This window comes from Quercus suber, unplaced genomic scaffold (assembly GCF_002906115.3).
Source record: "Quercus suber isolate HL8 unplaced genomic scaffold, Cork oak 2.0 scaffold_478, whole genome shotgun sequence".
Classification (NCBI taxonomy): Eukaryota; Viridiplantae; Streptophyta; class Magnoliopsida; order Fagales; family Fagaceae; genus Quercus; species Quercus suber.
In genome coordinates this window covers 531,351-542,713 of record NW_027069929.1, presented here as the reverse complement: position 1 = coordinate 542,713, position 11,363 = coordinate 531,351, and the positions used below count along the sequence as shown (strand labels likewise).

At 32.1% G+C, this 11,363-nt stretch overlaps 1 protein-coding gene across 1 annotated transcript; it reads left to right on the top strand.

Moving 5' to 3' along the window:
• Nucleotides 1-5,752: 5,752 nt before the first annotated feature.
• On the top strand, nt 5,753-8,600 carry LOC111983197 (uncharacterized). The gene is made up of 2 exons (XM_024014857.2): nt 5,753-6,418; nt 7,935-8,600. Exons 1-2 carry the CDS (start codon nt 5,942-5,944, stop codon nt 8,292-8,294), a joined length of 837 nt encoding a protein of 278 aa, XP_023870625.1. The 5' UTR covers nt 5,753-5,941; the 3' UTR covers nt 8,295-8,600.
• The last annotated feature ends 2,763 nt before the right edge of the window (nt 8,601-11,363 follow it).

Genomic DNA, 11,363 nt, shown 5'->3' with positions numbered 1-11,363 from the left:
TGATTTCTCTTGTGTAGGCTCCATGTGCTGAATCTCCTTAAAATTGTTAGTGCAAATACAATGATAATAGAAATAATACAAAGAGAAACTGAATAATACTTCTGAATTTTATTACTTTAAAGAAAGAAATTACACAACACTATTTGGACTGAGGCGCGGCACTCGCTCTCTTTAAGGAGATTCAAGCCCTTGGTTGGCTGAACTTTGTAACAGGTGCAGACCTTCTCTGACTTATCTCCTCTAGGATACAACAGCCCAACAAGTGTCGTATGGCTAGAACCACTTCTACACAAAGGGTTTAAGCCCAAAACTCCACCAGAAAGAACACCATTCTTTGATAAGAATCTCTCTCTTTTTTTAGTGTATATTGTATTTGCAGTAACTTGGATTGAGTTTGAATGAGTCTATTTATAGACTCAATGGGCCTCACGAAATTACTACCCAATTTATTCTGATTAATTAGGTCCATTATTCTGATGTAGTAGGTGTTACAGGATTAATTGTTGGATATTAATCTGATGGGTTGGAGTTACACAATTAATGGTCTGATAAGGAATTTCTGAAGAATGAAAAGGCCCAAACGGATAGTCCATTAAGTGGGTTAATGACTCTTTATTTTCCATAGTAAAAATGGAGTATTAATTCAGGTCATTTACTCACCAACGGATATGGTAATTGCTTTGAATGAGCTGTCGAGTAGGAGGATCCAAGAGGCTGATTTATTTCTAATTTTGATACCTTCACTCTTTACCTCTCCCTTGCGCACGTATCTAACCCAATATCTGAGTCAATACATTTTAGCCCATTAATCACTACAATTAAAAATAATAAAATAATCTCTCTCCTTTTCAATGTGGGATTAAACATTTTCACTAACTCCTCATCTTCCATATTCACTCCCACATCTTTATATTTATGTTATAACATTTATTCATTTTAATTATTTAATATTAAAATGCTTCAACAATATGTAATAATCAAACATATAGTTATCATTTATAAAATAAATTTGATATTTTATAAGTTTATTACCAAAACCATGCAACACATTAGTCTTCAACTAATTTATATAAAAATCAAAGGGGCCAAAAACTAAGAGTATGAGTACATTAATGATATGAATAAAATCAAGTGGCACAAAAGTTTTCATTAATGATTTCATAAAATTTAAAGTAAAATGTTGTAATTAATAGCTAAATAAAAATTGTAGGCTACGGTAGGATCATGTGTAGTGGCAGCTTCGAAAATTCTTTTCAGGCTGGTCATTAAGAAAAAATTAATAATAATAAAACTTGAATATATTAACATCACAAAATAAAAACATACGCAAATACATAAAGTTTTAAAATTTCTTTTCACAAGTTTTCATATTTTGAAATAATTGTGTGATATGATAATTCACTATCAATGTTATCAGCTACATCTTTTTTTATGTACACAACCAAACATTTATTAAGCTACAGATCTCCCATTCAATTACTAACATATTTCCTAAATAGTTACTAATATAAAAAAAAAAATGCATTATCTTTTTTAAAAAATATATCACATAAATCCAACAAATTCAGCTAAAGACTAAAGCAAGTACTAACAAACTAGCTATTTAAAAAGTGTACTTTTTTATATATATAAAAAATAAAAAATAAAAAAAGATAGTGATTTTTAAATATGCCATTTGAAAGCACAATTTAAAAAAATCACAATTAAACGTTTGATTTGGACTTTTAAGCTAATTTGTTTATTTGGCCAATTTTTGAGAAATACTATGTTCACAACAGTTTTGCAACATTTTCACAACAAAACTTAGGTGGTAAATTTTTATTGGTTCTAATTTGAATTTACCATTGAAATGCATTTCTTGCTATTTTTTTTTTTTTACATTGACCAAAATTTTGGAGATGTTGAATTTTATTTTTAATAGGCTCAATTTTTATTAAGGGTGTTTAGGTTTTCTTTTAGGGTGGTCAAGTTTTTTTTTTTTTTTTTTTTTTTTTTTTTTTTTTTTTTTTTATAAAAAAAAAAAAAAATTCAGGACCACCCTCGTTAGTACTTGGCGCCGCCTCTATTCATGTGAAATGAATGTTGCATCAATTATAGCTTGACACCTCATGCCTCTAATGTGATTCTTTTTCTTTTAAGTAACTGTTCTTGCAATGCATCGCGCAAGTTTCAACATCTTCTCTATTATCTGTTTTATTCAATGTAAGTAACGTTTCATATCATTCTCGTATTCTCCACTCAAGCCTGAGAGAAATGATAGAAAAAATGCAATCTTTTTCACATTTGGAATGGGCGGGCTTGGGAGAAAGAAAAGGAATTGGTGTCCTATCATTTAACTCAAGTACTCCTGTCCTCGAATTTAATCATTGCAGACTACTCTAATTGCAATGATCGAACATGCTGCTAGAGATAGACCTGATTTTAGAGACTGTATCCATTACTACTCGTCTTTGTGGACAGATCACCCTTTTGTCACCCTTTGCTGCATGATGCTAGTGAAGTATGGCCGCAACAAAAAGAAATTTCTACTTAAACAAGAAAATAACTCTGACACCAAAGAAAGTAGAAAATTTGCATAGCATAGAGGCATTTAGGGCACTTTATTCCACTTTTAAACCAAGACTGACTTTGCCATTGTTTTAAAAAACTTTTATCTTCTCCTAGGATTTAGCATGTCACTATTCACAACACTTTGGATGTTTATCCCAATTTTTCCTTTTCTATTTTAAGAAATTTTAATTGTTTGTGGCTCTATAACAAAGCATTTGTAGTGAAAAAAAAAAACAGTATGATATATAATTATTGGGTCCATACTCCATATAGATGCATATTAATTGCTGCACTAGTCAAAATCAGACAGCAATCAACCATATTATAGAACAAAGCTGGGAAAATGAAAAATTAGATTACATGACTCGAGTCCCTAAATATGAATAATTTGATGTGTTATATTGTCACTATATTATGAAAGTTGCAAATACAAAGGTAGTTGAAAAGTAACTATCCTAACTGGAAAGTAGGAAGAAATAGAAATGGAAGCATCAAATAGAGAAAACATTGCATTACAAAAGTTAAACAGTTGCATAGCACATACATAATACACCATAAATTAGTGAGGCCACAAATAGACAAGCTTCCTTCCTGGCAAGATTTGACTTCTAATGAGGTCTAGATGATAATAAAAGTACAACATGAAACCAAGAGGCTTCAATATTTACTTTTAGCAATGTTGGAAAAACTAATTTTAATGTCTTTATGTATTTAAATTAATCTCTTGCTTTGGTTGTTATTTGTTAGTATAATTTTCTATGAAAATGAAATACAGTTGCTCACAATGGTTTATACTTTATATTGATTTTTTTTTTTAATTTAAAAATATATTTACTTTAAATCTTGCCCCTCTCAACTAAAATCTTGGCTCCACCACTGTATATAGGTAATTGCTATTTGGGATATAATGCAATGTTTTTTGAAATATTATAAAGACTATTTTGTGTGTCTGGTGGTTCATGGCTTAACCAAAACTATGTATAAAACTCTTTTTTCCTGATTATATATGTAAGAGAGAACTTTTTTTTTTTTTTGAGAAGGATATATGTAAGAGAACTTAATTGTTCATGTAATGGATGTTTTTTACAATTCTACCATCATCACTATCAATGTGACATCTACAGGCCAAAAATAGTTGTAAATTGTAATTATTAAGAACCATGCACTAAACTACGGTAGATGTTGTAAGTTTGTAACGTGTACGTACCAACCTGGCAACCTCTATGGTAACTTTATTTTAATAGTGCCCGTTTATCAAAAAAAATTTAATAGTGCCCAGAACTTTCTTTTGTTTTGTTTTAGGTAACTTTTTTCAATTTTTTTTTTTAATTGATTAAAAATATTACTACATAAATATTCCACTTCTCCCTTCAATCTAGGCTCCGCATTTCCATATGCTTGAGGCATGGCAAAATATCATTAGGCTCAATTCACCCGATATTAACCCCGTTGGTCTCTTGAAACAACATGAGCTTGGCCAAATGATTTGTTTTCACGTTAGCACTTACCATACTATCAAAAAGGTCTTAAGCATATAACGTGGCCAGACGGTTTTATCTAACCATCCCCTGTTAAATCCAGATTCAAAATTCAGTTCTCTCTGCCATTTCGGCTCAGTTTAGTATAGAAGTTTAAACACATGTTTTCAGTTTTTAAATAATATTACGTATATTTTTACACACTTTTTTACCCACACATATTTTTAAAAAATACAAACAATGTTACTAGAACAACGTTATCAAACAGCCCCTTATTACCGCAACTTTTGCTATAATTTATTGAAGAACAATGCTAAAGATACAATTTTTTTTTTTACAAACTACTGATGTAATGAATGATTATTGTAAATAAAAAAAGTAATGTTATTGGTGGACCCAAATAAGAATCAATAAAAAGTTGACCACAACAACAATTTATAAAAATGTTGTAAAATAATTTGTAACTATAACATTACTTTATTTAAACATAATACTAGAACCACAATAAAATTCATAACTTTTATTACAATTTACTCACATGACAATTTTTTTTTTTTTTTGGCTGAATTGCTTACAAGGCAAATTATAAGCAATGGAATAAAAATAATTAGTACACAATTTATTACATGAACAATTTATGAGTTATATTGTGATATAGCATTATTGCTATTGAATTGATCTCTTGAAATAAGGGACAATCAATTTCATAAGAACTTTACAATTTATTTTTAAAAAATGATATGTCTACAATATTTTTACAACAAATTCTAAGTGACAAATTATTATATGTTGTTATTGTTGAGGTAAAAAAGTAATTTTAGTGTTAGTTTCAAATTTGAATCAATAACAACTAACCACCTGTAATTTGTACAATAGTATTATAAAATTATTGTAAACGTAGAATCTCTCTTTATTTTTATATTTTTTGTTTCATTCATTAGAATATAGATCACGATAAAATTATGATACCAAAGTTGTCCCTAAACATTTCTTCAAATTTTTATTATTATTTTATAACTTCGAAGTCCTTGCCAACTCAACCTGATGAGTCCACCGCCTCTTCCAGGTAAAATGTGGTGGTGGTGCTTGAATTTCCCTCTCGCTGTCAAGTGTCATCCAACCCACCACTGACAAACAACGTGGTACCGACACATCCGTGTCGGCAACGCAACACACCAACTTTGCAACCAAGCCACAACACCTGTCCCCAACACACAAAAAACAAATAACTAAAAACAGTAAACAAAAATAAAAAAACAAACAGAAACATAACAAATAGAAATATTCAAAGCCTTAAACTTTAAACCTACCATTGCAATAGCTTATTCTTTGCCACCTTTCTCTCCCAACCTCTGATCACATTCCCATTATCACAATACACAAACCTCAAATTATGATACCAAAGTTGTCCCTAAACATTTCTTCAAATTTTTATTATTATTTTATAACTTCGAAGTCCTTGCCAACTCAACCTGATGAGTCCACCGCCTCTTCCAGGTAAAATGTGGTGGTGGTGCTTGATTTTCCCTCTCGCTGTCAAGTGTCATCCAACCCACCACTGACAAACAACGTGGTACCGACACATCCGTGTCGGCAACGCAACACACCAACTTTCCAACCAAACCACAACACCTGTTCTCAACACACAAAAAACAAATAACTAAAAACAGTAAACAAAAATAAAAAAACAAACAGAAACATAACAAATAGAAATATTCAAAGCCTTAAACTTTAAACCTACCATTGCAATAGCTTATTCTTTGCCACCTTTCTCTCCCAACCTCTGATCACATTCCCATTATCACAATACACAAACCTCTCTGCTTCACACGCACTCTCTCTAACTTTCAGTTTCCATTTCCATTTCCATTTGTCAAAATAAGGCGCGACGAAACGGCGACGTAGTACCCAAAATGTCACGTCGTTTCCTCGCCTGTTTTGGCAAAACCGGGAGCAGTAAAACGAAGCCGGCGTCGTCGTCGTCTTCGGAGGAACGTAACAACGTGACTGTCGACGTGTCGGCGGAGGAGCAACGACGGGGTGGGGCGGTGCTGGTGGAGCTGTTCTCGTCTCAGGGCTGTGCCACTTCACCTGAAGCTGAGCTTTTGGTGTCGAGGTTAGGGAGAGGGGACTTTGATGGGCTGGACTTACCGCCCGTTGTGTTGTTGGGCTTTCACGTGGATTATTGGGACTACATGGGTTGGAAAGACCCATATGGGTCGAGCCAATCGACTGTGAGGCAAAAGGCTTATGTTGAGAGTCTCAAGCTTGACACCATGTTTACACCTCAGGTTGTGGTGCAGGGTAGGGCTCAATGTGTTGGCAATGATGAGAATGCTTTGTTAGCTGCGATTAAAGAGGCACCAAGATTCCCTGCTCCTACATTCCAGGTTAGTATATATTCATTCCTCTCTTTCTTTTTTGTTGATTCAGATTAGATTACTATTATGTTGTGTGTGTATATATATGTGGCAAGAATATTAGCAATTGCAAGATTTTTTTTTTTATATAATTACATAAAAAAGAATAATATGAATAATTGCTTGTATTATTTATTTTGTAATTTCTTTTAATTTGACTGCATGCGAATGAGTTGTTATAGCCTATAGGTGGTCTAAAAATGGCTAATACGAAAACAAGAACTTGCATTATTCATCATTTCTGCTTGTACAATTGGTTATTTTTCTTTCTTTTCTTTTCTTTTTTTCTTTTTTTTAATGTGATAAGTAAGTATATTTGTTTCTCCATATGTTACTATTTTTTAAGTTTGACATGCATCAAGTGTTCTTGTGCAACACAACACACATCTAAAGAATTGCCAATGTGCGAGAAAAAAAAAAAAACACACATCTAAAAAAGGTCACATATTTGACCGTCAAATACACAAAATATTGAATAGAAGTCTTAACCTTTATTTTATTTTTATTTGTTTCGGATTTGTGCCTATATTCTCATATATGCTCTTACTTCTTATTCCTCATTATTGATTTCTAAAATAGTTAATTAGTTGGCGAGTAGAACATGAATGATTAGTGAGTCATAAATAATATTATAGTACTTAAAATATAGATTAAAAAAATGTAAATCAGAAGTTTGATCAAATTGGGTTCTATGACAAAGACAACATATTAGATGCTAAGGTCAATTCCAATTAGTATTAAATAAAGTTTATTGCTAAGGAACAAGAAATTTGGAATTTGGAATCAAATCCCTTCTGCACCAAAAATAAATATATGTTAGCCATGTAATAAAGAAAAATTATCATAGAGAGTTTAGTTAGGTTCAAATTCTAGGGTACTATTAAAAAAGAAAAAAACAAAAGTAGATTGAAGACTTGGCCGAACAAATGAATTTTACAGCTGTGGCATACGCGTTTGGGTGGTGTGCAATTTTAGGTAGGCCGGTGGGGTTTGTGGGTCACTAGCATCTATATACCTGTACCTGTACAGCGTCAATTTTCAACTAAAAGAAGTATTGTTGTAGATCTTGAAAGAAATGTGGACACTCGACCATCATGGTGGTTACACAACACCAAAGTTGGAAAGTGACTTTCTTACCTAATGAGAGTTGGGGAAAGCCACCTGTAAACAAATAATCTATAATTGAAAATAAGAGCAAAATTTAGTACAAATTTTCATCTACTTAATCTACTTGAGCACAATTACAGAATTCAATGTCAAATATAGTAAATCTTTGGCAAATATGTCATATCATTATCAACATGAAGATTTAACATCACTGCGAGCATATGGTAAAGTGTCTAGCTTTTCATGCTAATCTTTACTACCAAGAGTTTAATATTGTATTCACAAAATGAAGCTTAGGATAGAAAATTGATTTATTATCACTATGCAGATATTTTTCAAGTGGAAACTTTGATCACTATGAAAAATTTTATTTGAACAGGCAACATTTCAAAGATCTGGATCAGACTCCTTGCAAGTCTCCCTTACAGGAGCTCTAAGGACAAAGGTGGACAATCGTGGTGCCAATGTCATGGTGGCATTGTATGAAAGCGGATTGGTGACTGACTGTCCGAAGGGTGAGAACAAAGGGAGAGTTCTATCCAATGACTTTGTCGTTAGAAAACTCGAAAAGCTTTGCACTGTTAAAGACATCTCTGCCAAGAAGACAGTAACAGGATCTGTTAATTTCCCACTATGGCAAGGATTCCATGGCAGCAAATGTGGCGTTACCGTCTTTGTTCAAGATAGCTCTCATCTAATTTTTGGTTCACAGAACTTTCAGTTGCCAGATGACATTTGAGATAGCTCGTCTGTTGTTTACTATAAATCATGTTACGGCGGGCACGATTTAGTCTATTATGTACAGGATGTCTATGTTAGGGTATTGATTTCTTTTCTTTTTTATAAGTTTGCATTTTTTCTTCTTGTTGCTGGCTGGATTTTTATACATAGGAGATGGAGAGAGACAGTTCCATTAATACATAAAAATCCTTTTTTCTAGGTATAGAATCGAATTTCGACGTACTACATTATGTGGGTGAGAGATGTGAGTGAGCAACTTTGATTTCTATGTTAATTTGTATTGATTGGCTTTTTATTGCTTTTAGATCAGTTGTGAACTCTTTCTATATTCATTATTGGCCTTTATATGCATTGGGAAGGCCTAATTGCAATGGCCTTTAGACATCAAGAAATGAGGCAAGTATGTTGTTATCCATGTTTCTGTGTATGTCATTATTGGAAGCCTCAGACGATAGTTTAATCTTGGTTCTATTCGAAGTTAATCAGTCACTTAAAACTATGACATTATAGTTAATTATATGCAGTCCGAGCTGAGTTCACAATCACTAATAGATTCGATAGAAGTGAGATAGGTGCAAGTTTATTTTATACGAAAGCTGAATGAACATTTTCCGGGAGCTAATTGTTGGTAGCAGTTTTTGTTTTATGTCAGGGTGTTACCAAATACTTTCTCATGTTGAGTTGTAGAGAGAGGTAAACCAATTCTCATATTCATCCTTGCCCCTCATCAGGTTTCTCAGCAAATGCATTAGCCGTCATAATCAGCCCAAAAAGCCTGTAGAGTCTCAAAGGGCACCCACACTTAATTAGATCCCCAGCAAGTAGCAACTCAATTGGATCAATACCCTCAAGGATTATTCTATTTCCATGTTAGTCCAGTTTTTTAAATCTAAATATTTTCCTCGTGCTAACTTTCTCCAAACAAAAGGCCTCAACCTCTTCCTCCAAATCCATCATTCAAGGCAGAAATCTCTTTCTTTTTTTTTTTCCCATTAAAGTGCGTTCACAACCGTATTCCAACTAGAACTATTATCTTTTCTCTCTCCTCTTCCCTTCCCCACAATTGTCCCAAATGTCCTCTAGAAAATCACTTTTCATCTCCTGAGGGAATGTTATTGGTCCCAATTAGTTTGGCATCAATCCCACCTCCACAACTCCCCAATTCCTATCTTTTCTTTTCTCTATCTAATATATTTTCTTGGTGCCACTCAAATATAGATAAGAATTAGGTTCAGTGTCCGATTGCACTGGACCCAACGGTCTCAATTCAAGTCCCTCGAATATTGCTTGTCATGATTTTTAGTTAAGTCCTCCTTGGCCTTTGATTTTCATTTATACCATTTGGCTTTTATACCCATCCGGTAACAAACTAATTTTCCACCAAGAGATCCCTTTAATTAATTATGAACTCATTCAATTTATTATTTTTTCAATCTACTAAATTCTAATAATTCTATTATCATGGCAAAAAAAAAAAGAGTCTTATAACTCTATTAGTTGACATTTTTTAGTATTTCTAATAAAGATATTCATAATTCAAATCTCCATTTTTCCCATTGTAATTATTAAATAATAATAATAATAATAGATCCTTTAGAAAACCCCTAAAATCATCAAATGGATTTCTTGCTCTCCTCTTCGAGGGGAAATTTACGTTTAATATGGATGGAAGTTTCAAAGGCAATTGAATTTTGGGTAATTACAGATGGTCTATCTCTTCTATTTGAATGGTATTCAGGGCACCATAATCTCATTCTTGAGATTGATTCTACACAAGTGTTTACTATTCTTACTACCTAAATCTATCCCCCTATCTTCACTAATTCTTTGGTTTTGAACTGCTTTTTAGAAGCTAACAAATGTACCTTCTAAAAAAAAATCAATAGTATTTAAAACCTATGGTGTTTGTTTTATGATAATTACTCTTTATTATCAAGCCAAAATGCCAATTGGTTTTTAGTGTAAGAAGAATTGAACTACATATCTCTTATTCAATGACAAAAGACTTTATCAATTGAATTAACTAAAACCAACAATGATTTAGCTATTTAGGAAATATCTATAAATGATGCTTCTTATTTAAATTGGATTTGCCAATTATTTTTGTATTGTGTTTATATGGGAAGTCCAATAATTATCTACCCCAAGACCGGTTTTGGGTTCGGTTCAATCGGAACCAAATCCAAAACCAATCTAGTCAAAATTGGCAAAAAGAGTCAAAAACAAAAAAAATTTATCAAGAACTGGAAAAAATAGAGAACTACCTTTTTTCCAATTCTTTTTACCGTTCCAATTTTTAAAACTATACCAATATATATAAATATATATATATATATATATTACACTGTTGTTTAATTTAATTCTATCTTTTCTTCCCCAAAAAGAAAAAGTTTTCAACAACCAAAAAAATAAGTATTTTAAAATAAGTTAAACTCACTACCAATTAGATAAATCATTTCTTCTAAAACCATACAACTTGTCAAAACTTTTATCACAATTTAACTACTTTATCATGTGATCAACTATGAATAGTGGACAATTATTTTCACATAAACTTACTATTTTTTTTTCCATCAATCATAATCAACCGTTCCAAAGTCATGGCAAGAATTATGGAACAAGAGTAGCTTCCTTACACTTAAGTTCTATTTAAGATTTGCTTATTTTGCTGAAACTGAAAACTCTTTACTGAAAGTACTATAAATAAAGGTAAAAGTTAACTAAAATAGTATAATAAAACCTATGAATAATATTAAAAAGTGTAATAAAACCCATAAATAATAGTAAAAATAAACTAAATAGTAAAATAAATTGACATTTTAACACAACGCAACTTCAATAGAGGAGAAACAAAAGCTGTCCTTACACCCAGGTAACAAGTGTGGCAGGTTTTTGCTCAGCTACACCCTTAATAGGAAAAAGTACACTATCTCCTACAAGGTATAATTATCCCCTTAATGGAGAAAACAGAATTATTGATCTTTATTTTCTTGTCAGTTGAGTAAGGCTCACCTACTCTGAGAGGGAGGCTACATGCATGCCCTACATGGTATAATTTTCCCCTTAA

Bases quoted from the DNA above. Each gene is read 5' to 3' on its own strand.
- LOC111983197 (XM_024014857.2), top strand. From the start codon at position 5,942: ATGTCACGTCGTTTCCTCGCCTGTTTTGGCAAAACCGGGAGCAGTAAA. The intron at 6,419-7,934 runs GTTAGTATATAT...TTATTTGAACAG, and splicing joins TCCCTGCTCCTACATTCCAG to GCAACATTTCAAAGATCTGG.